The sequence below is a fragment of the Rhea americana genome, unplaced genomic scaffold (assembly GCF_003343005.1).
Source record: "Rhea americana isolate MKP2758 unplaced genomic scaffold, rheAme1 scaffold_47, whole genome shotgun sequence".
Classification (NCBI taxonomy): Eukaryota; Metazoa; Chordata; class Aves; order Rheiformes; family Rheidae; genus Rhea; species Rhea americana.
This window is the reverse complement of record NW_028186612.1, coordinates 1355810-1381537: the sequence shown is the minus strand read 5'-3', so window position 1 is coordinate 1381537 and position 25728 is coordinate 1355810. Positions and strand designations below refer to the sequence as shown.

General features: G+C 43.9%; 1 protein-coding gene across 1 annotated transcript in view; it reads left to right on the top strand.

Moving 5' to 3' along the window:
• LOC146589279 (uncharacterized) overlaps nt 1–25728 on the top strand; it is a 40921-nt gene that overhangs the window by 5659 nt on the left and 9534 nt on the right. Inside the window, exons 3-5 of the mRNA XM_085316446.1 lie at nt 15437–15515; nt 16950–17043; nt 22366–22466. Of these exons, the coding sequence (XP_085172572.1) occupies nt 15437–15515; nt 16950–17043; nt 22366–22452 (260 nt within the window). The 3' untranslated portion in view covers nt 22453–22466. The remainder of the gene's footprint in view (nt 1–15436; nt 15516–16949; nt 17044–22365; nt 22467–25728) is intronic.

Below are 25728 nucleotides of genomic sequence, written 5' to 3'. Positions count from 1 at the left end.
GGGGGTAGGCAACGGAGAGAGGATCTTTTATGAAAGATTACTAGTTGCGTGATTTATTTTTATCCAGAAAGGTAGCATGCCAATAGTTTGAGTAAAATCTAATTAGTATCTGAAAACAGTACATCTCTTGGGCTAAATGCTGGCCAGGTTGCTGATATACACAAGCCAAAGCACAGCCGGCAGCAAGCACACACGGCAGTAGCTGGCCACTTCGAGTGCACCTCCAGGGAAAGACTATAGACTGATTGGTGTGAAGTTAGGAGTTTATCATGCAGAAAGTTAAATAAATGCCTGAGCAGTGTTTGCTGTTTGCAGGAGTGGTGTGTTACACTCAGATTACTTAACAGGAATAATGAGAACCTGGCCATCAAACAGGGGAAATGATCTGATTACCTGCATTCGATCATAAATTTTTGTCAGCAGGATTATGTTTTGTGTATGGCACCTGTTGCATGGGGGTCCAATAAGAGCTTTTGAGCGCTATGATAATAGAAATTTAGATACTATTAGCAGAGGTAATGTTGTCATTTATTTCCAGTTTAACAGGAACTAATTGGTCCCAGATTGGACGGCCTCACTTTTAAGGGAACTAGTGTGTGGGAGAGGCAGATGTCGAGGGCTGAAGCCTGGTAAACATTGGGAGCCCAATCCTGTTTGCAGCTGTTTGCTTCAATAGAACAACTTGTCTGAGTAAGAACAGCAGAATTTGGCCTTTGGTTTTTGACATTATTTGCAGACAATTAATGGGGACACRGCACCGATATAAGGTCCAGCCAGAATTCAGTCCTTTACTTCTTTATTTTACGTGTGAAACCAATTAGCTACATACATATGGAAAYAATAATAGAGCGTCCACAGACAAGACTACATTGAGATACCTAAATTAGATACATAATAAAAGCAGCACATGCATTTTCTAGTAGAGAACAATGTTATATTTCAGCCTCAAGCAAAATTTTTCTCTAAGCCGTAGCTGCTCAGTGAAAACAAACTTTTTAATGAAAGTCCTGACACCACTTTAATTACAGTGAAGCAAGCATTACCATCCTAATCCCGTTTCATCCCTAGGCAAGGAGAGCCTCCTTGGGGGCCTGGCTGCCCCCTTTTGCTAGTGACCAGCTTTGCAGAAACTGCCTTTTCACAGAATGTTGGAGGTTGGAAGGGACCTCTGGAGATCATCTAGTCCAAACCCTCAGCTCAACCAAGCTTTTTCCCCTGATTTTTTTTCTTTAATTCAACCTCTCCTATGCTGCCTCAGGGGAGACACATGGGGAGGTGCTAGCGCTCACCTCCTGGTGCTCCTTGCAGCCCCAGGCCCCTGCAGCAACACGCACCCACGGGTGCCCACCTTGCGCCCAGTCTCTTGGCGTTCCTCAGCCCCTCTGGTATCTCCTATGGGAGCCCAGTGGGAACCAAAACTTCACCTTCAGCCCGTTTACACTGCACCAGCTTCACCCTGACCCTTTCTGGGAGCCTGCAAGCTGGCTGCTTTATGTGTGCCAGCACTTGGAAATCCTCTTTTCTCCTGGCCTGCCTCACTKCAGCAAAATCCTTGCTTTGGACCCAGTAATGTGGAGGGGAGCTGCTCTCCTAGTGGCAGCCCTAATCCAAGTGGGTGAGGATGGCTATTTCAAAAGAAGGGCTGTGGGCTTGCTTGAGCAACCTGCAGCGTGCCTGGCTGTAATGCATTCATTTAAAGCAACCTTTGCAGGGTCTCCTGGCTTTCAAAGAGTTTGAATGGGTAAGTAAACTGTGATTAGTTTCTCACTACCATATTGATTTCAGTAAGTAGATTTTGTATGTGGACTGGGATATCGATAGGATAAATTTGCAAGGCTCTTTGAAGCTGGAATCTTTTTGCTGCCAGAAACATGGTGAGAGATACACACACACACACACACACACACACACACACACACGCACGCACACAAGGGGGTACTTTGGTCCTTCTTTTCTCTTGCCTTCTTAAAGTAATAAATCTTTATGATCAAAAGAGCTAGACTAATCAATCTCTCCTTACAGAATTGATCTGAGAATCCTAATTAAAGCTAGAGAGAAATTAAACATACGGTCTCTTGTTCTCTCTACAGCGTTATCAAGTAAAATACAGGCTTCTATTATGGAACTCCTACAATTCTTATGTCCAGAGTAAAATCATGCAGCTACATTTCCTAAAAACACACCAAAGCCCTGTATCTGCTGGGAGGACGTTTCTGTTACTCTGTTCCCTTCTATTTAGGTCCTCATATGGTGTTAATCACCATGGTATCTTACAGCTTTATAAAAATATAGTGTACCATATGTGATAAATCATTAATATCATTAAGAATGAAGATGCTGGATAAAAATACTCTTCACAAATCTAAAGCAGAACACTTGCAGTAAAGGCCATATCCAAACAACCAGCCTCGGTAAAAGGATTATGTGTTTGAATTCAGAGCTGAGGTCAGAATCGTTCCTTAGGTGATAGTACTGCATCTAGTCACTGTATGTGAGCTCGGCCGGCATATCCACTCATTTCTTCCCTATGCTATGCTCCTGCATGCTAAAGCAGAGGGAACGTGTGCGAGCCACATCCTGTTCTCTTCTTCACATTGCCATGCTCATGGTCATCAGGCAAAAGAATAGAATTTGCCCGTAAATGCAAGTGAAATTGTGCATTAATTGTCAGATAAATGCACACGTAATTAAAATCCAAACATGGCTCAGGGTGTGGGACAGTACTTCYGTTGGAAAGAATGCTCTAGAGTGGTCGTAAGTTATCTCCCCAATTGGTAATCTCACATATTTTCTCACGTTTTTATTTCCCACTTAGTTTCAACCAGATCTGTTTTCTATTTATATTGGAAGTGTCAACACATAAATAATTTCCTCTGTTGTATCCCTCACTACTAAATAGTTTTTCGTGATGGAATAGCAAAAGTAATTATAAATGGAATGCCTGTTTTGCCTAAGTACTGCATATAATTCCCTTTTGTAAGAAGGATTTTTATAATTCCTCCAAAAATGTCTTGGCAAGGACCAACCCACCAGTTGGTAGCATGGATCCAGCCTTTTGGGACGGAACCCAGGATGCTGATTCCTTAGGCCAACAGGCAGTAGGGCACCACAGAAAAAATTGTGCTAGTGTGTTTGAGAGAATGGTGCTAGTGTTAAATACGTACAGTTAATAAACACCCCAGAAAGCAAATTCACTAAGAGTTGCTTGCCACCTGTGGATTTTGCTATTCAGCGCAGGATTATTTTGGCAACTGAAGCATTCTTCATTGTGGATGGCTGTGGGAAGATACTAATCCTGCTCTTCAAATAATATCTACCCAATGATCTAATAGACCTGTTCCAACTCTACTGTATCCTGTTGTGCAGGGAAATCAGACAAGTCCCAAGTGAACGGATGGGTAACCTCGAGTCCTTCTTACTCGCTTTCCACCTTTTTGAGTTGCTTTCCAGAGACAAGTGCATACCTCCCTTGCTCCGTAGGAGTAGAGTAGAGGAGATCTGTTGTGAGCTCTACATTAAGGGAAGCTCAGTTTTTCATATCTAGGCCCTCCTTGGGAAAACCACGATAAAAATCATTGTATGGGGTTGGTGGATGCTAGCCACAAGCAGTTCACAGCTTGCTAGCTGGACAAAACAGAGACAGCCCTCCTGGATCTGCTCAGCAGTCCAGGAAGAGAAAAGCATGCTTTTCTTTCTGGTTTCTCCAAATCTAATACATGTGCTGTCTATATGTGTATGCACATTCCGTTCTTTATTCTTACCTTAGTATTTGCCTTGATTAAGGGTTGTTTCAGGATATTTGCAAAGCAGTGAGACATCCTGTTCCTACAGATGTTGCAATCTTGAAAAAGATTGTATTGGAGCATTCAGAACCCATGTCCCAGTACACGGGTGCACCTAAAACTCCACCAAGCTGCCGGAGGTGATTGGGGTGCTGCAAATGYAGGGATCTGTGTGGAAGAGATGTGTCTGATGGGAGCCAGGAGGTCCTCGGCATGCCACATGGTGAAAAGAGTACCTAGACCTTCAGGGTCTCACCAGGGTTGATACAAGACTAACATGGTAAATATTTCCATGTGTACCTGTTCCTCAGCTGCTGGAGCTCTCAGCCCCCAACTTTTACCGAACTATATTATGATCAGCTGAAGCAAACATTTGCTGGTCTCAAAGCTCAGCCATTCAGAGTCTGGTGTCTTTAACATACAGCACTTTAGGCTAATAGGGAAGTTAATAGTCACATCAGTGACTCAGGAGCTTGCAGTTTGCTGCTGCTGTCTTCACCATGAAGGAGTTGTCCACCAGAAGGGTAGGGAAATCCCATTTTCAGCCACTGCCGTGCAGTCCCCAGGGGCAGGGAGTCCCGAAGTGCCTGTGCTGGAGCAGCCTGGTTTATGCAGGTGCTTTAAACAAGCTTGTTCAGGTGCCACCAGCAGTGGTGTTTGAGCAGTGTGAGCTGCAAAATCCAACCAGCTGAGTACGCGCTCCAGGGCTCCACAGCACGATTGCTGTCCTGTCCTTATGTCCGACTTAGCTGCTTTGAAGCTATGCTTAGAAGAGCTGCAGCCCTTTAAATATAGGGAATCCTAAGTCCACGTCCCACTTGATTGTACATTTAATCAGAGGCCTCTACAAATTTTGTATTGTAGTATTTCCCTTTTTCCTGTGTACTCTTGCTAAGCGTTCATATTTATTTAAGATTTAACTTTATGAGCAGTTTTCCTTTATCTCAGTAAGTCAGGTATACAATACAAATTCTGTTCCCTCAGCTTTTTACATTCAGCTTGTTTGATCTAACAGTACTGATTTATCGGCATAATTCAGCTTCTCTGAGGAGAAGGAAGATTGATGTTAGCTGAAATAAAATTCTGAGATGATGATGGAGTTTTCTTGCCCTACATTTTTGGATTGCCAGTTATTAAAAAAAAAAAAAAAAAAAAAAAAGTAGTCAGGGCTCTGCTTTTAGATTTTCAGGAATGCCTACATTATGTCAATGTTGCCAGTTCTTTGAGTCGAGTCATTGTGGTTAGCCAATCTTGTTTTCTGTCTCTGCGGTAAGATTTTAAATCCAGAAGGCTAACCTCAAGGCTCCCCCAAGAAAGCAGACAAGGATGACAGTGCATTTCCTTCTTTGACCTCTGCAATAGGGCTTGATAGAAAGATGGCATCTACCAAATGAGCCTGAACACCAAGGCACCCGCATAAGGTTGGAAGGGTCAAACCCTGGCCCTGTCACAATACGTGGAACAAAAATACACTGAAATGTATTTTAAAAGCTAATTTATCTTTAAAAACTGTGGATTTTTTTCTAAGTTCGGACTACGAATATTGAAATTCTGTCATGCTTGCAAGTTACACCTGGTGATGTATATCACCTGAGAGCAAACTTGAGGTTACTTGGATGTCTGAATGACAGATTTTGCATGTATACCTAACCTGAATTTCCTGGCTTTGTAATGCTTTGGGGGGGATAATTATAATATTCTCTTAATTTCTTTACATAACTCTGGCTTAACATCATTTCTGTGGGGAAAATTCCTTGTTTGATATATACTTGTGACAAAGAAAACAGAGGGCTTAAGGGAGTTTTTCCCACCCCATCAATCTCTGCCTCCCTCTGCTGCCCTGGTGCTGCTTGTAGTTCAGGGTGCAGAGTTACAGCTCGATGTGAGCAGTGCCAACATTGTCGCTCAGCAGTAAGAGATGGGGATGAAAGGAGGGCAGAAATGCTCTGTCGCTGAGGGCCCTCGTGCCCTCGGACCTGAGCGCGGAGCCCGGGCTGGGCGACGCGGGGGAGAAGGGGGTCTGCTCCTGCCGGGGCGCTGCTGGGCGAAGCAGAGCCGCTCTGCCGAGCCACGAGGCCRCCTTGCTCCGTTCACGCTGGGGCTGTATCTCTCCTTCCAGTCACTAACCTGCTCATCCAGGAACTTTAATTAAAGAGCGCGGTCCCATGCAGATATTGGAGCCTGTTTAATGAGTCGAGGATACATAATATCAGCATTACGTCATTTAAAAAAACTTCAGCTTGTCGTGCCAAATTGGCTTGTGCACTCTGCTTGCCTCACACCACTGGAGCTGTGCAAAGCAGCCAAAGTGAACGAGCCATTTGAGCCAGCCTTACGTCCTCCCTTAAATCACTGGGTCATTACAAAAGAGCAGGAGTGTTCATCATGCCGGAGTTGACTCCTGGCTGGCAACTGTGTGGCCTGAGCATTTTTCAGATCAGTGACAGACCAGGCCAGCGGCAGCAGGTGGGTGACCAAGAAACCTGCTGATGACAACACGTTGCAGATATCTGAGYGGACTTGTGAGCCCACGAGTCGCTTTGCCCAACTGGAGGATCTCAAACTGTAAAAGCGTGGATTGCAAACTAGTAGTAGTAGTGGAGGGACAGCTGGCCACTTTGTCACTGATACCACTTTGGCRTTGCTTAAGACTGACCTGAATTCTTGATCTGGCCAGTCTGCTGACCTATAATCATAATGATCTTTTAATTACTTGGCTTAATTACAGCTACTTTATTCTAGTGAAAGGTTTAACTATGCATCGATTTTGAAGTTTCCRTGTTATTCTTTCTTAAGATCATTTTGAGATATAGAAGATGTGGCAATCAATGCTTTCCAAACACCTGTTTCAAAATGAATGATGAATTTGATGGGTACAAAATTCCTCACTCAGACAATAAACATGGTAGCTGTGAGAAAATATWCACATAGCAGGGGACTGGAATCCTTCTCAGKACCTTTCCAACCGTGCGSTTTCGACCTGTGCTTCCACAATGCCTCTTTGCTGTGATGCTAGCACCAGGTGTAGCAGCRGTCCCTCTACCTKTTCATGTTCTCTCGGCGAGAAAGATGCAGTTAGCAAATGGCATGCAGAAGTGACCTTTTAATGTCATGCAAGTCATACATGAAGAAAGAAYTGCCACTGCAAACTTCTGATCAAAGATAAAAGCAGATAGCCTATAAAAACACTAAGATGAAAACTAAACTCATTTGCCCTGAGTTTCCCYTACTATCCCACCTCCTACTCTAAATTGATGTTGTCAGCTCTCATGATTTTATCATAAGTCTTGTGATGTTTGATGTTTCACTTACACTCCAGCTCCTAGAGTTGTGTAATGAGGTTAGAAACTCAGCTTCCCTCTTTCTTTTTTTAAAGAAGTAAGTTTCTAGACCTAATGGTTRGAGAATAAAGATTGCAAATGTGACCCAGGTGCACCCTAATGACTCAAAAAGCAGAAAGCAAAGGAAAAGAGCTCCACATTTATTATTTTATGGATAGTCTTGTGATTTGGAGGTCAAACTATAGTTTTTGAACATTTGGAGCTGGCAATAGTGCTTGGGAAAAAAACAGAAAAAAAAAAAGCTCCTGATCAAAATACCGCAATATGTTGCTTTTTTCCAAGGAGGCGTAGTAGYTATTATAGCAACAGGGAAAATTCTCTTTTCAGACACACACATTTTCCTATTAACCTTCTTACACAGCATCTCTGGGTTCAGCCTCAGCTTGACTGGGCTGGAGGAGATGGCATTGCTGTATAACCCTATTGCCTGCAGTTGGAGGGCTCATGCTGCTTGCTTCTACTAATGTAGAAGAAAAGCTTTGCAGCGCTCCTGAGTTCCCTGGCAAGTCTATGCTTAATCTGTAAAACCAGGAATGTCCTAAGCCTAAAACGCAGAAGGTGTTCCGCCTTTCATAGAAGTTCAGCTAGAAGCTAGAACTCATCCTGCCCCCGTATCCAGCAATAAATGAGCAAACCAACCAAGCAAATGCAAAGGTGTAATAAATACAATAACACCTAAAAAGGTTGGGACTTAAGAATCCTGAAATGTACCACGGGCTGGTTTTAATGTTCAAGGCAAAAACACTTACCTGTCAATTTTGAAARAACGGGCTCCTTACAGCTAGAACTCAACTTTAAAGGAGACACAGTGTTTAAGTGGAGTTCCAGATTACTGAAGGTTTAACAGCATATCTCTAAAAATGTGAATTGTACCTAGAAATGAGGAGGTATCCAAAGCAATGTGTGGAGCTTGAGTGTTATATGCACAGTGGTCAAAAGCTCTCTGCAGTCCACAAACCAGTAGTTTGAAAGATCCCTTACAGCTTGTCCTAAAYTACTGTGTAATCCATTTTGGAGGTGAAAAAATTACAGGTTATTGTAGGAAGGCCTAAATGCAAAGAAGAGGTGGCAGTCTCTGAGACCCAACTGCTGTCTGAGTAAACAGAAGACRTAAAGATACTATTTTTTACAAATACAAACATTTGTAACAAACTGAAGTATAATAATATTTTTAAATGAGTAGTATTTACTACTGAAATAAAGAAAGTCAAGGCATCCTGTGCTGACTCTGTTATTGTGATACATTTACATGAGACTGCCACGTGCTTATGAACTGCTTCCCCTCTGTAGAGAGCTGAAGAAACCATTATCCACTSTCGATCACTTTGCTGAGAGTTTCAAAAGGCATTTTTTTTTGCATTGTGATCCACTTTGTTTAAGGCGTTATATTTTATAACTCTGTATTAAAGAACTGTAGAAAATCTGTATCTTGAAAGAGGTATATTCTTCAACCTTAGCAACTTTTAAATATCTCAGAAAGGTAGATTGAAAATTTGTCTCCAGGAAATGCAAAACTTGAAAGGTCTACATCTTCCTTACATTGCTTTCTGTGAAGAGCAAACTGCACTTTCTTTTCATGCTCCCTCCCTTCCTTTATAATCCTTTTCAGCCTCTTTCTAGCTCTGTTCTCTCTAATTACTTTCAAATGTCACCAAGTCATCGCCCCTGTATTGACATGAACTACCTCTTACTCTCARCTATGCAGGTCTCTGGGGCCACGGTACCAAAGGCAGGTGTACTTCTTGAATCTGAAGTGAGTAAGGGTTAAAAAAAWTTGTGCCACATGTATTGTTCTTGCTTTCACTGAAGTCAATAGTATGACTCTTATTGCTCCAGCAGAACAATTTAATGCAAGTTCTTGTTTTTTAAATGATGGCAAGTATATAAGCCCGTTGTGATGCAGCCATTGATTAGACTTTGAAACCCCACAACACATGATTTAAAATGCTAGAATCGCCATCCTGTGATTCTCTCTTTTTCTGCCTGACTAACCATTAATTGTTGTGGTCTTGATGCTCTGTTCTGTCCTTTTCTTCTCTTTCCTCTTCCCCACTCCCCTCTTCATCACTGGCAGTGGCTGGGGAGTCTTCTCACTAAAGCAGTCCAGTTCATCTCCCAGTAAAGGGCCATCAACCAACACATTCTGGCCAAAATTCATCTCATAAATATTGGTACAGACTTAAATAAATGCAGTCCCTCAGCTTGTGTACTAGATTTCAATGGAATTATATGGGGAATTAATTTTCCTCCGTCTATGGTCTGAAAAACAATAAAATAGGGAAACGCGTAGAATCTATGGCTTGGGTTTCCAACCTGGTTGAAGGACTGATTCTCACATGTCATCCATTAATGTAGGCTGTAGCAAGATACTCCTGATGTGTAAGAAATCCTTTCTCTATAAATGCTTTATGTGTTAGGCCTTAGCAGTAAAGACAAAAACACTTCAAGCTGGCAACTCAGTGGAAAGCCGGACAACAGACTATATAGTTCTTTGCTGCAAGTAATGGCATCTGTTTAGCCAGTATGTTGACCTCCGCTACATGTGGTGACACACTGATTTTGGTATGTTTTTCTCTTTGAATAATAACGATGCTTAACACTCACCTAGCACTGCAAAGAAGTATGTAGACAGTAGTTACAGAATTAACCTGATGATGTGCAATACAGCATATGCAGTTTGTCTGAAACGTGCTAGTGTATGTAATATTGTGTTAACTCTGTGTGCCCAGTGGCTTCCTCTAGCACCTAATAGAAAAGCTGAATATCAGGATATTCTAGTACAATTAGATATGAAGACACAAAAATAAAGAACCTGTGATAAATTTTTCAGCTGAAACTTCATTTGTTTTCCCTGTTTTTAATTCCACTCATATTTTTCCATCCTTTCTCTCTGTATATTGTACACCATTCTCTTTCTTTATGATCTTTTTCCCYGTTGTCCTGTGCCTTTTCCTTCCCGGATGGAACATCCCTTTTCTCCCGTTCATTGCCCTCTGTGGGTTCCCTCCATATAGTTCAGAGTTTGTCTCCTTCGCTTCTTCCACTCATCCTCACATCTTAGGCAGGAGCGATTGAAGTAATGATTTGCTGGAAGAGCCTTCACCTAGGATGCAGAGAAATACTATGGATTATTCTCTTTCTATCCATCTTAATGGAAAATTAGAAAGTGTGTAAATACAATTAATACCACAGTAAATGTATAGTTATTTTGTTGCAAGAGGTATCATAAATAGAAGGTAGCATGCAGGTATTTATTTCATCTGATGAAAAGTCTTCCTTGACTCTTAGTATACTCATGTCATATTTATGCATAGCTGATGTCTGTAGGAACACACTAAAAGACTATATCTGTGCACAAATGAAATATATATTTTTTTAATATGGAAGATACAGGAAAATATTTTCCCATCATTTCCAAACTGGGCAGCGCACAAATTCTAATGATCTGCATGCTGATTGTTATTGTGATACAACTGAATCTGTCCAAAAGCTTTTTGCTGGTTCTTCATGGATCAGTTAGGTCTGTTCTCACAGTGACAAGTGTTTGAACTGTAGCATTTCCATTTCAAATTATTTTCTAACTGCTCTCTGAAAATAGAAAAAAAAAGGCAATAGTTGGGACCCCTTATAAAATCTGGCTAGAGGAGTCCAAGGATACTCACCATTGGTCTCAATGGAGCTTTCACACATCCTTGAAAGGAATTCATTAAGCTGGAAAAGCTGGCTGGAAAYGCGTCTTCCTATAATGTCTTCCATAATTTGCTTCAAGGGACACATTTATAGTCACTCAGCCTTTTTTATAGATCTTGTGCAAGATGAAGGGTTGGGTCACAGTTGCAAGACTTTAATGAATAGATGTTTGTTGCATGCCACAACCCAAATAATTTTTCAAGCATTTCAGCACAATACAGTCTTTTCAGTATGGACTTTCCCAAGGATATGCAATAGGATGATAGCTGCAGCCTCTGGAATCTCAATGATATAGCAACAACTTTTGCTCCAAGGGCTCTGTCTTCAGTGTTGATCCATTCAGATGCAGGAAGAAAATAATCCAGATAAATAGTGCAATTTCTACTTTTGATCTTGTCAGGGACCTGAAGATTTCAACTATTTCTTTTCATCCGTATTAATTTCTCTGCAGGCTTGCATGGCAACAGATTATATTAGAAAGGCTCCTCTGATTAACAAACTGCTTTGAACTTTTGAATACCTATTAACATAGGCAGCTCCCAGTAAAACATATATTCGAAATAGACCTAAGATCCTCAAGAAGTCCTAAATTTAATTTACACAGAGTGGCCTCTCATTCCCATTCCACTGAATGCTGCTACTGGATGGTGTGGTTAGAGAGAGAGGGGAAGAAAAGAGTGAGATGTTTGTTGGGTTTGAAGCTCATAGGAGTTTTAGAATGGGGAAGTAGTTTTGGTTGCTGGCCTTTGATTGCCAAATATGAATTCAGTTAGGGACTTTTCACATGAAGGTAGCTCAAATTAAGCTCAAATTTCTACTTCCCCTTACTTTTCAGTGAAAACTGGGCACATAACTGGCTTTCCTGCTAGACATTTTCCACCTGGTCACAAAGTGGAAGTTACATCTTAGTGGTATAAACCAGGTAGGTATTGCACCAAGAAGTATTGAATGTATTTATGTATTGCAAACAGAAACAGTCTTGAACCACAAGATTGATGTACGAAGGATCACAGAGTAAACTTCTTTGTGAGCAGCCAGGACCTTCTTTTGAGTATGACTCTCTTTCTTTGCCATCACTAGGTATGTGCTGAATGATGCTGGTACAAGCTCTTTCTATCAAGATAGTGTGATTGTGTTCTAGAAAAGTGTTACTTTCTTTACAGATTGATGATTTTTTAGTGTCAGACCACCACAAAGCTTTCAAGCAATAGCTGCTGGCCAAAATTACATTAGGAGAGTGCATATTATGCTCCATTTCCATCAGGGAAGGGGAGGCAATCTGGACTGAGAGGGTCAGGATGGAGGCAAGAGGGTGGTCAGCTCCCTTGCGTCTTGGCTTTTACTGCGCTCTTCTGAGGATCTCTGCTGGACTGATGCATGGCAGTGTCAAAGGAAGGCAGTAGGGCCTCTGCTGAAATGGTTGCCTAATCAGAGGCCTTTGCTTGCATGCCTACATTTAATAGTAATTTAGCTGATGTTATCCAGCAGAGATAGCTGGTCTTCTGCTTTGCAGGGCAGGCCTATTGGGCTGCGGGGTGGACGGCCGCAAGCTTCTTCTGACCATGCCATCTCAGGATGCGGGGGGGACATGCTGGGGCGCAGTYGCAAGCATGGCAGGAGCCGCTCGGCTGGATCTCGCTGCTGTGAGAGAGGCTTTGGAGCCGGCTTGTTCCACGTCGCCCGCAGGAGCTCAGCAGGAACAACAGCTCTTGCTGCGTTTCTGCAGGCACTCGAAACACCCATTTCTTCCCCAAAGGCCATACAAGAGCGACAACACAAAACACCAAAGAGGGGATATTGTATTCTGCTGAATACCAGCCACTCTGAGGACTGAGCGACACAATGCGATTGCTGCACTCTGAAGCAGAGACGAAGACTGTGTCCACAAAGGGGGAAACTGTTTTTGGTGAACTGCTGACACATGAATCCAGTACATGGGACTCATGGATGCTGTTCCTTCGATTGCAGGGGAAAACAATGCCCTTTGAAGCTCTGTATCATCTTGAAATGCTTGTAAAATCTGTGCAGCGCAAGTGGAAACTATTATTATCTGGTTAGTCGCAGTGCTGTTAATTGCAACAGTCATCTTATTCTGGGGAGGCTGTGTTAAGGAGCTGAGCTTAGGATAGAGGCTACCTAGTTCTGGTGCCCATTAATCACTGCAATAGCTAAAACGATGTGACTGGCTTCAGCAGGGCAAGCCAGGTCACCTGGGTTGGACGTTTAGACTTCCTATGCAGAGAGTGAGTCAGAAAGGCAGTATGCAAGAGTAATCCATGAGAAACAGGAAGGGGGAGGTGGAGGAGGTGATGGTGAGGTTTAGCCTGTGGGCTACGTTTGAGTTTGCGCCACTTTCTTCCCCTCTGATGCTTCAAGCCCTTGCTGCAGGGTTGCCCATTAGGCAAGGTGTCCTTTAGGCTCTTCGTCCTGGAGGAACCTCTTCTGGTGGGTGCCAAACTGAGCATGGCTCACTGGTTTTTAGGAAACAGCCAGTGGCTCTAGGCTGAGCAGCACCTGCAGTGCACTTCTGCTGCCTCCTGAGCACACAAAAGGTGGGGAGGGCTTTTGTCAGGGTTCTTCCAAGCGTGTCCTTCCAGTGATTCCTCAAGTCACTTGTAGTATTTGGCCTGAATCTAGAGTGCAGAGGCATTTAAGTGGGAGACTGCTCAGGCTTTCAAGCTGACCAGAAGAGCCCCTTAGAGATTAGGCAATGATGGTTGTTAGGAAGCATTTTCTTTGGCACCCCTGGAACTGAGGTGCCTAAATCCTCCCTAAATCCACACATTAAGAAGTGTGGGTAACGCTCGGAGAACCTTCAGTTGGCTCTCGTGCCCATAAACCTCAGCCTGCGTTGTCAGGTCCAGAGGCAGCAGGAGAGCAGGGTCAGGTGCTTTGTTTGTGCTCTGCATAATGCTGTCCGTGTGCCCAAGGGGCTGGAAGGGATATCTGAGGTCACCGCGTTCGGCCCTTCACTGCTGCAGACAAATATTATGTAATCCCTTTCATTACAGGAGCAAAATCCTTTTCTAAAAGTAGTTAGCTCTGCTTGTTTTCCTTTTTCTCTCTACTTGTTTTGTTCTCCTGTGCTCCTGCAGTAAAGTTAGTCCCAACTTTGGTTCTGATTTTCAGCCTACGTTTATTCCAGGCCAGTTTTACCTATTATATTCTTATGTCTAGCCCTTGTTGCCACATTTTTATATTTCTGTTGAGTGGAAATGGAAGATGAAATGCACAAGAATTCGATACTACTATTTGCACATGTGAAATACTCAGCCCACAAGTGCTTGATTAGACGATCTTGAGATAGAGGCAGATGCTAATTGCACTGGTCACAATACATTTAAATGAAAATCTGAAGTAGGCATTGAAAAGAAACCTTCTAGAACAAGAAGAACTTCTATTTTATTAAACAATTTATAATTTGGTCATCTGGTTCTTGAAGATGCTTATAACTGAATTGTAAAGTGGCTTATTTCACTTAATGTCACTTTACATTTTATGAGTTGGAAGATCTGCAAAGTATTCCATACGGCAGAGCAGTCCCCATGGACCTTTCCARTTTCGTCTGAAGAAGTCTGTGTCCTTTGCTGTCTCTCAGTCTTAGCACGTTCCAGCTACCCGCAACGTCCCAGTCACTCAGAGCCCCCATCAGCAGCCTGGTGTTTTTTTGYTCTTCATCGTTGTCACATCAGACTTGAGACATGATTTGCAGCCAGTTTTGTGATGGAGGCAGAACAGAAAAGCATGGGTTTGGGGAGGAAAAGGTTGAGGGTAGTAAAACGTTCGCTGTGTGCAGGTGACTGTGGTTAAAAGGAAGTGTGAACATTTGCTGGCTTGCCTAGCACAACAGAGCAGTTCGAGTGGCCTTCCCTTGTGATGCATTCAAGGCAACTGCATTTTGAATTTCTTTCCAAGAAAAATTTTAAACTTGCGTTTTGATCAGTTTAACACCTTGCTCCCCGAGACTTTCTGCTCAGTGCCTGTAAGACTGCGTTTTCTTCCAGTCCTTCCTCAAAGCTCAGCTCTGCCCCGTCACCTGTAAAACTTAGCTAAAACAGTGAGATAGGCATAATCGGCACTGAACCTGTGCACAGTACCACAGAGCCGGTTTGCAGATGTGTATGTATTCCTAAATCGCGCGCAGCCATTCGGCTCTATCGACTTGCAGTGAGTACGTGGTAGGCAGCTCCGGCGGCCAGCGCTGTGAGCAGTTAGGTGTGTATGTTCTGACTGGTGATGTGGCCTGTGGCTGTCYCAGGTTGCCGTCCCCGAGCTGCTCTGCTCCTCCTGCTTGGTTGCTGTGGGGCAGTGAGGATGCTGCCTGGCCTTCGGCCCCGGCTCCTCTTCCCCTCTGGAGCGGCCCAGGCTGCTGCCGCCTGCCTCGTGCGTCCTGCTGCTGGGGCAGTTCCCTCGCACGAGGCCGAGCAGCGGTGCTCTCCCCGCCCACGCAATAAACTCCTCGGGGCAGGCAAAGCCCCCGAGCGTATTCCTAACCCGCGGGAATTAGCAGAACTGGGCCCTGTTCCTCAGCAGGCATCTGAGTGCGGCGGTAATAGATCTGTAGATAAATTATTGCTTCGCTTCATCACTTGTAATCTCTTTTCATCACCTCTTTTCCGTCAGAGCCTGATGGCCGTTTCGGGATGGAAGGCGTTTTCCCGCTAGCTGGACCAAGGCCATTCAATGGAGTGAGCAGCGAGAGGTATTGAAAGAGAGATACTGTTAGCACTGTTTCCACATTCCCCAAAGGCTGATCTTTATGCAGCTGAGACGACAAGGGATATCCCTTAAAATAAAGGCCAGCTTATTACCCATCTTCTCCAACTCCTGTGGAACTAAATATCCTGAAGTTGAGAGAAGCTGCTGCACAAAGCTTCTTTATAGCTCTCAGTGTGCCTTCTTTGCTGGCTCCAGCTGCCCCTACACTCTGTTTTTCCTCGGTCTTTTCTTCAATATTTTTTCCAGTTGACTTAATTATTACAGTACATGGACCAGACTGAGGAAAATACACTGAAGGCTGGAGCTGGCAGAGCRGGGAGAGCGGAGCGGGAAGTGCTCTTGCCATCCAATGACATCATGCGCGCGGTAATTGGTCGCGTTCCCGCGGATGGGAGGCACTGGCCAGAGTCCTCGCGCTCACTTCCGTGATACAGAACAGAGACGGTGCCTGTCTCCTGCCAGCCTCTTTCACTGCCAGCGTTCTGGCAAAGCTTAGGACATTTATAAAAAAGTACAGTACTTTATTTAGCCTGGAGTGAGAAAAAGTCACTTCACAGCTCTAGTTTAGGCACAAGGCACTAACAAGCAGATAAAAAAAAAAACTCTTACATAAAAAAAACATTTCAAATGAATACATGAAAGTTGATTTGTATTCCAGATGACCTTGCAAATCAGGAGATTGAGCTGTGCCTTTTATCTCTGGAGAAATGGGTTCAAATCCTGATTAGCCCATAGAGGAAATTCCATTTAATGGTCCAATTTTGGTGGGCTGAAAAGCTGTTCCCTGCCTAGAACCACCATCTATTATGGCGTGATTGGCAGTCTGTGTTCAAGACAGAACAAGAACTTCACCTCATCTCTACTCCTATTACTTCATGCTGTCATCAGCTCTCACTACCTAACCTCCCACTTCCAAAGAGCCTGAGAAAATAGACAGGATTTGCAGCATGAACAGAGTCATCACAGCTGTGCCCAGGCAGACCGGTGCATGTGTGCGGTTCATAGGGGCTTGCTGGTGCCAACGGGAGAATGGCAAAGTGACAGAGGGGAGTCTGAGAAAACAAGAAGGAAACTGATGGAGGAAAATTTCAAAGGAAGGAGAGAGAATGGAAAAGTGGGCAAGAAAGGGAAAAAATAGAGAATGAGGATGGACAGGGAAAGGACACACAGATATGCGAAGGGTGGGATGCAGCTATGCTCAGACCTGAAGATAATAAAACAGAACAACTTTAACTCCATCAGATTGCGGAATGAAACATCAGCTGTGGGAGGTCATCCCTCGGGCTCCCTGAATGGTCTCACTGCACCTCGTGGTTCTGGTTAGAATAGAAATGTTCTAAGTCCTCAACTTGTGCTAATTGTTTTGTGAAAAGAGCATCTCAGGATTGCTGTTTTCCAAAATGCTCTTTCCTCGGAGTGGGAAACACTCTGTTCTGCAGCCGAGTGGAGGATTTGCAAGACTGATCAGCAGCCAAGTCAGTTCTCCATCGTATCTTTGCAGAAGCTATAAGGTAAAAAAAGAAATACTCATCTCCAGTCTAGTCAGTGCAGTATTTCCAAACCGTTCATTTGTATTACTCCTACCAGTGTGACAAGCTTGCATGACGTCCYGGTAGGAGAGGATAAATGGGGAAAAGTAAAGGAAATTTATACTGTGACACTAATAAGCCTTATGATCTTGTTCCATGCAATGCTGTAAGCAGAAACAAAGTATTATCACTCTAAGGTGCCTGCAGAGGTGGGCGAAAACTTGTAGGGGCAGATATGAACATATTGCTGCCACACTCAGGACATTTCTGCCAGCCTCCCTGCCCTGCTCAACCTTCTTATAATCAGCTTAGCTGTGAGAAAAGTGAATGGGCTTATAAAATACCTCGGGTTGGGGTGGTCTTACTTGAGACAACAAAATCTGAATTCAGAATGAYGACGGTAATTGGGAAAACGTTATAAATATGACAATTAAGTGCAAACTGCCGCACTTTGGGAGGAGGAAGGCAAAAAGGGGACCTCCTGGCTGGGCAGCAGTGAGGCAGAAAGGGACTCGGGCCTGAGAGTGGCTGAATCCGAGATCATACATCCTATTCTGGCTGCTGTCACTCCTGCAGCAAAAGCTGCTGTCCACAACCCCACGGCTCATCATTGCCTCCCACCAGAGCTTTTGGCTTCTTCATGCCTGCATATACCTTAGCTTTACCTGGTTCTGCTAAAATGACGATTAGAAAAGACCTGTTGTTTGAACTGTTGACTCTGACTTGGATTGTTTACCCAGATTGTGTTAGGGAGCAATTATACAGCGGTTATGCTGCTTGACCTGGGAGGGGGAGAGCCTGCAGCTGAGGGGTGGTGATAAGCAGCTGGAGTGGGCTAAAAGAAATAAACTCTTCACCCAGCTCAGCTGCAGCCAGAACAGGATGTGTGACTGCAACCTAAGACATAGGAGATAATTATTCTACTCTACTTGGCACCGGTGAGGCCTCAGCTGGAATACAGTGTCCAGTTTTGGGCACTGCACTGTAAGAAAAATGTAGACAAACTGGAGAGAGTCCAGGAGAGAGACATTAGAAATATCAGAGCCAGAGGATGAACAGCCTAGGAGGAAATGTTGAAAGGATTGTTTGTTTAGTCTGGGCACAGCAGAGTCTAAAGGAGAGACATGATAAAAATCTTGCAATACGTTAAAGTTTATTGTAAGGAGGATAGTGATAAATCTTTCTGCATGGCCCTTGAGGGACAGGGAAAGAAGGAACCAACTTCATTTGCAGCAAAGAAAATTTAGGTTTGACATTAGGAAATACTTTTGAGATAAGAGGGCAATGAAGCACAGCTAGCTAGGGAATGCATGGATCTTGTTAAAATGCATAATAAATGTGTTTTGTTTTAATAATGAATACTGGAAGAATAAAGATGTTTCTTATTTAAATAACTGTTCTGGGCTAAAGCCTGGGACTGGATTTCTACACATCCACAATGCAATCATGTGGATACRCTTGCAAGAAATAGCTCTTGAACTGTAAGCTTTGGAGCACGAGCCATGCATACAAAACCCAAAACATTGTGGGATTGATCTCTTATTGAGGGATCGCTACATATTGCAACCATACAAATAGGCAATCATATAATACAAAGAATCTGTATAAAATTTTGTATTATTTCAGGTGTAATACTTCTCTTATGATTTCATTCTTGGCTGCACTGTATTTTTTTCCTTGCAGGTTCATATCCTTTATTTCTAATCCATTTTCTGTAGAACTGCCATATGTGTACAGCTAGAGATATATCCACTGATGGCTGTTAATCCTTTGAGTTTCCTTTCTATGTTGTACAGCGTATGTCCAGTGAAAGTACTACTCTGTGATTTTAAGGATGTTCTCTGGTCCTCCTGTGACACTACTAGAACTAGAAAATTTTGACATCGTGTTTGCATCCCAGGAATTTCCCAGGATGTGGACTGAATTTTCTTCCACAACAGAGAACCAAAGAACCTCTTAATATTCTCATAAGTTCAGCCCAATGTGTTTTAAACATAGAAGAGAAATGGAAGGTTGCTTTAAAGGCAAGATGTGGAGGTAGGAATTTGGCATACAAAGGTCCCATCCTGGGTCTTTGGACTTGTCTATGACCTTGTAGAGGTCAAAATCTATGATCATAGCTGATCAAGAAAATTGTGTTGAGACTTATGACAGAATATGGATTTTTCTCATGAAATAAAGTCTACTCAGGAATATATTTATTGCAGAATGCGCTTTTTGATCTTAACCTGTTTGAATTTTTGAGTATGTTTTTCAAGTGTGACTTTATGTATGAGTCTTAAAGTTTTACTTTAAGTTGCCCATATGTGTGCTTCACCTTCATTCCATCTTGAGATAATTTGTTATCTGCACATGAACACTAACCAAGAAACTTGAAGTCATGGCTACTATGAGATACTTCTCATATTTTGAGGATGAGTAGCATTAAACCTGACTCATTTTTAAAGAGCATACTCACTGGAGTACTGGAGCAGTACAAATCATCAAAACGAAATAGCAAGTCAAACTAGGTTTGTATCTGCTCTGCTTGCCACAAAAGCAGAAACCACCCACAGTGTATTGAATAACATTAATTAATAATGTTTTATCATTTCTTTGCAGAAGATAGGTGTATACAGCACCTATCACAAAGAACCAAGGAGTGGTCACTCTTGTCTGTTAAAATACAGCTGGGAAAGGAGTTCTTATGTCAYGCAATCTCCTCTGCATGCTCAGCAAGGTAGCAGGAGTACTTCTAGAGATGGTTTGAGCCTGCAGTTCCCTTCCATGACGAGCCTCCTAASCCCCTAAACTCTTGGTCATTCAGCATGGGGTCAGGGTTACCCTGTGCTYCCAGTTCCTCTCGTTAGAGCTGCAGCAATGTGAAAGGTTCATTGGGATAGGAGCACACAAGAGAGGTGTGGAGAGAGGAAAGGGGGAACTCATCTGCCCTAATTTAGATGTTGAACAACTGGACTTCAAAGACACTGTTAGTCACCCCAGGCTCCGTTCACTGCCAGCGGAAAAGAAGAGGAACTCCAGAGAGATATTCATTTCCTTTCAGGATGAGAAATGCCTGTTTCTCTGCTGCCTGCGTGAGACATCTAGGTATCTAGCTACTTGATATATGAAGTTAGCTGAGGTGACCCTGCATGGCCTATTGGTTATGGCACTTACCGGGGAGGAGGGAGCCTGAGTTCTGGCCCCTGCTTCAGGGACTGCTTGTAGACTTTGTATAAATTACAGGWCATAGAGCCATGTTCGGCCAAACAATAAGGAAAGCATGGTTCCCCTTCTCCCTCTACCTGGGGAGAGTGCCTTATCACCGCGGGTAAGGTGTTGCACGGGCAAGTGGGAGATGTGAGTTTGAACGTCCTCCCACGGGYGACGAAATGCAGCCCGTGTGCCACCTCCCGGAGAGTGCTAACCATGAGGCAATTGCCTAAAAGTGGGGACCATCTCTTCTGCAGCCCCTGGTTTGCCTGCGAGGCAGTAGCGACTCCCATGGCATTTTGTAAGCAGGCAGATCCACTCATTGYGCTTTTCCCCGGGCTCCAGAAGCCCTGGTGGGCCGGTTGCTTTAGGGGAGTTGGGCTGAAGAGCAGTTTTGGAAGCCCAGTTGCACTTGGAAGTGAGCCAGGTGCCAAAGCTTTCTGGCTTGCCAGGCCTGAGGCGTTTCGCTACCTTGGCAAGAGTGTGAGTCGAGGATGCCTCCTCACTCATCCACACCTGACATTTAAGCAAAGCAAACCTGACATCTCCCTCACAAGAGCAGCAAACCAAGTTCTTGCTGCCATTCCCCTGGGTTTCTGCCACGTTGGACCACGCGGATGAGGCACCAGCTGAGGGACTTGGGCCGACAGCCACGGCAGGGCACCGCTGTTTCCCGAAGGCTCGTGGCACGCCGGGAAAGCCTTGCAGCCAGAGGGCTGCGCTGAGGGCCGGAGGGAGGCAGAGCAGGAGGGGGAGCGACACAACACGTCGAAGCCAGAGGAAAGGATTTTGCTTATGTAACTTTTGACGTGTCCTATATATCATCAAGCAGCGCGGGGGAGCCAGCGCTACGCCGCGCTATGCTAGCGGTGCTTCTTCTCGGCAGTTACCGCTGAACGGCGTTACCRCCTTGTCGGAGGTTCTCCCGTCTCACGTCTACCACGTCCCTACGGGGCAGCTCCTTAGACAAGACCTGCTGCATGGTCATGGAGGAGCTGCGTGCGGACAGTGGCCGAGGGAAGTCACTCCTCTTCTGCTTCAGCTGCCTTGCAGGAGGAGGGAGGTCTGTGGACCATCCTGCTCCCCGCTGCATGCCAGCACCCATCAGCAGTCGCATTAGGCTCTGATTTGCATTTAATTCAACCTAAAGAATAGGAATCTTCATACTCTGGAAAGCAAAATCCTTTAGCACTGAAACTAGACCAAACCCATTTTGGCTCCTTTTCTGGCCCCCTGATAGCTTTTCCACATTTCACATGGGACCGGGCTCTCAAATGCTTTTTACAAATTTGACCAACTCCCTCAAGTGTCTGGTAGGATTCGTTTTTCCCAGTGATATTTTGCTTATTCCAAATGAACTCCCCCACCTTATTATTATCATTATTTTTGCCAGCACAGAAAYGGGCAAGTGAAAGTGCGGCACACGTACCGGCCGGGGGCCGCGCGGAGGCCGCGGTGCCGGGGTTTGGCAGCTCGCGCTGCGGCGCGTGTGTGCGGGTAGCCCGCGCCGCGGCTGCTCCCGCCGAGCGCCAGGCAGTCGGCGCGCCGCTGAATCCGAAAGGCAAGCGAAAAGCAGCTGCTTAAGGTGGAATTGGAAAATCAGTCATAAGATAAACAGGTTGCAACGTTAAGCACCCTCCGAGGGAAAAGCAGTGTGCAGCATATGTTCTTACTTTGGAAGATGTTAAAAAAAAAAACTTTAATGGACCCTTTACTGGCTTATGCTAGTGGAGCTGTTAATTAATTAAATAACTATATGTGAATGGCATCCATTGGGAAAGAGCCTCACAGCTTCCAGATGCCAGTTATTGGCCCCATTATGGGCCTAAAACTATTACAGTAAATCATTACAAGCTCCAAGACGAGCTGGCACATGATTGCTGTGAGGAAGGATGGAGCTATTCTCACTTGTGCCATTTTGTGCCAGGTTTTATCTGGTGAGATTAATTAGTACTTTTAGACGTGGAAGTCAGAGCTCTAAAATATTAAAGAATATTCCATCACTGGAATGGAGACATGCTTAAGTAGGGCTTTTAAAACTTTTGGCTGTTGGGTAGAGAGGAGTTGGAAGAGATAAAGAGCAACATCTGATTTTGATTTTTTTTTTTTAAGGTCAGATGTGTAGTTAGTGAGGCTGCAATGGGTCCCCTCCACATGCTCTGGGAATACTCTGAGGAGAACATCAAAGATAATGACTAGAGCTCAGGAGCCAGGTAAGCAAACACTTTCTCAGACCAAAACCCATCATTTAGAGCAGTTATTCTAAATACAAAACCAACCAGAAAGGTTGATTAAAAATAGGTTATTAGATAACCTTTTAACCTACATCCTCTGCTGGGAGGGGAACATTTCCTGACATTCAATGGCAGCCTAGAATCTATGACTTGGAGGAGAAAGGGCTTTTTCTTTCTCTTTTGTTAATTAATACGCTATAAATTTTGATGCCAGGTGATGACTATGGATCTTGCTACCTTTTTAGAAATGGCTGTGAGAGAGAAAACCACTGAGCAGCCTATGTCAGCCCTTGCCTAGATATGCTGTCCTTCAAAAATCTTCTTGACTGCTATGTTTTAATTCCACCAGTTGGATATCGGGGGGGGGGCACTCCTGCCACTGCTTATACAGTTTGCCCAATAATTAGTGCTTAAACACATCAATCCGTGGGCAGACACTTCTGCGGAGGACTTACTCCACAGCTGGAAGTCCTCCCACAGCTGGGTGAGGCAGGCCAAGCACATGGGCCCGGAGATTTTCCAGCCCTGACCACACATAAACCTCTGGTTTAGTGGTGTTTTCAAGTTAAAACAAGCTCTGCTGTTCAGCCACCTGCCCCCGGGCTAGACTGTTTGCTTGGAGGCAAACGTCCCCTTACTACAYGGCAGCATACGTGGTGCCATGGTGTAGACTCTGTGCCCAATAACCATTCACATGCTTTGCAGGAGGAACTGCGGGTAGAAAAATCAGGTATTTCTTGGTTGTGAGGACTCACAAACGTATTGGTAGCTCTGGAAAACCAACTTTACCTAACTGCTTCTCCAATAAAAATGTAAGRACACAGTCAGAGACCACGTTCACATGAGCTCTACCAGGAAGTGCGGCTTACTGGATGCAAAATGCTTGAGTAAGAGTTTTCTGACTAACCCCGTTTTAAAGAAATTAATGTATTACAGGAGCAGGACAAATTAAGRCACCATCCCACAGGCTGGTCTATGTGAGCAGATCTTTGTGTCCTCATGGCTCTGATAGGGCCCTGTAAGGGCGATGGCACTGTGCTGGGTGTTGTAGTTGCCAAACCAGCAATAGCACTTGCTTGCAAAGGTTGGAAAAAATGTGTTTATATTTGTCTGAGGAGCTTGAGATTTGGGAGGAAACTATGGGACCCAAAGCAGCTATCCTGAAACCCAGGGATAGACTTTGTCCATAGGGCAGCATTCCCCAGGACGTGTGGTAGTACAGTAGTACTGCCTTTTCTGTTTTTAAATGAAAACAAATTACTTTTAGGACCTTGGATCTGATGAAGGGAGTGTTACCACATGTCCAACACAAGCAAAAAAACTAGTTGAGCCAAGAGTAGCCCAGTGCTTGTCTCTCATTCYCTTGCTATAACCACAAGAGACTCCTCTTGGCTTAAGTGAGAGCAAAAAATGCTGTTAGTTTATAGCTTAACATCACGTAGGCAGCAGTTGTGCTTTTCTATTGAGCAAGACATCTTTATGGAGTCTTAGACTAGCCCATCCTTTGCAGTGGAGGAAATGAAACTGAGAGAGTAAATACACAGCTACTTTTTTTCCGTGGCCCACGTTATTTTATTTTTCTGGGTGCTTTGAGTGGAACATTAACACCAAAAAGAGGAGTGCGCTAAACACGATCACTGTGCTAGACACGAGAGAGCTATGAGTGACCGGAGTATGAGACGTGTAGAAGACTGGCAAAAGGTTACAGAGCTCTTCATGTTTAGATCATGGATTTGGATGGAAAACCAGGTGGAAGTGAATGCAAGCCATTGCAGGATGAGAACAGGTCACTCACCTCTGTGCAGTGAACCTGTGGATGCCTCTGCAGACCTCCAAATCAAAGCGTAATCAACAGYGACAGCCAACACACTCTTTTCCTCTCCAGGCAGCAGCAATCATCTCTGAGTGTGCAAGCTCTTCTCTAGCCACTGTAATGGTTTCTTCATGCCCTGTCCTCGGTGTTTTGGGAAAGAAACAGGAGAAAGGAAGCAAGATATATTCTGCTAATAGGATGATCATACAGCTAAATTGTGGATTTCAACTTTCCACTCAGAGGAATAATGGACTAGTGTGCTAGAAATGTGTTTCGGATGCATGTGTTTGGACAGATACAGCTGGAGAAAAGCTTTGGGGATGGATAGAAAGTCCAGTCCGACTTTGTAAAGATGTATGCACACCCTTAACTTTAAACATAAATTTTCCCGTTGACTTCCTTGGAACTGTTCATGTATTAAACATGAACCTTTCTAGAAATAGGGAATATAAATGAGAGTACCAAAATAGTTAAGCAGAAATACTTTCTGTACAATGAAATGGGAGAATTTAAAAGAGGTGTGCACTTATGAGCTCTTAGTGATCCCTCCTTTGACAAAAAGGAATAGATAAAATCTAGGCCACGCTGTCAAAGGACAAGGTGTTCTTGCTTATGTACGTGAGGGTGTTTCCAGCTACCCATAGTGCAGACTAGAATGTCATTTGCATTTGTTACATTAATTAAGCAATTTACTGGAATTTAGCATGTGGTGGGTTGGCAGGAGGTAACTTTAACTTAGGTTCTGTAGCTGGGATCCCTCTCACTATGCTGAGGTCCCTGAGTCGTGCCAATAAAGCAGCACACTTGGTAATGCATTTCTGTTGATAGCTTTGGTGCAAAGTCCAAATTAAACAATGTATTTATGATCTGACAAAGAGAACTGATAAAAACGACCAAGATCTACATAATTTAAACAGTTTGCTGTGAGCAAGATATCCAGAGGCTGGTTATAAGTAATGAGTTATCTATCATTCGAGGGGCAGCATCTCCAAACTAGTAAGGCTTTTAAAAGTAATTATTAGTCTTCAATTTTATTTATATTCACATGGGAAATCTTTCCATCTCTTTTGTCAGTACCTGCCCCTTCACATTGTTTTAGGTCTGTTTTTCTTGACAGGTTTATTGTTCAGCTTATGTTTGAATCATTAGCATTTAAATAAATAGGTTGCTCTGGAGTGCTTGTATTGGTACTTATATTTGTGAATGTGAATGCAGACTTCCAGCAAATAAGCAACTTTACRACTTGAGCTGATGGTTGGAGATGGACATGGACCCAACCTACAGTACTGGCCTACTCCACTTTGTGACACTGAGATTCTCAGAGCAGAGCTTTGAGTATTAGCCAGGTACCAATCATATAAATATTGGGAACTCAGAACATCTCAAACTTTAGTGTTTTGTAATATCTTATCCTAACAAAAGGCATTT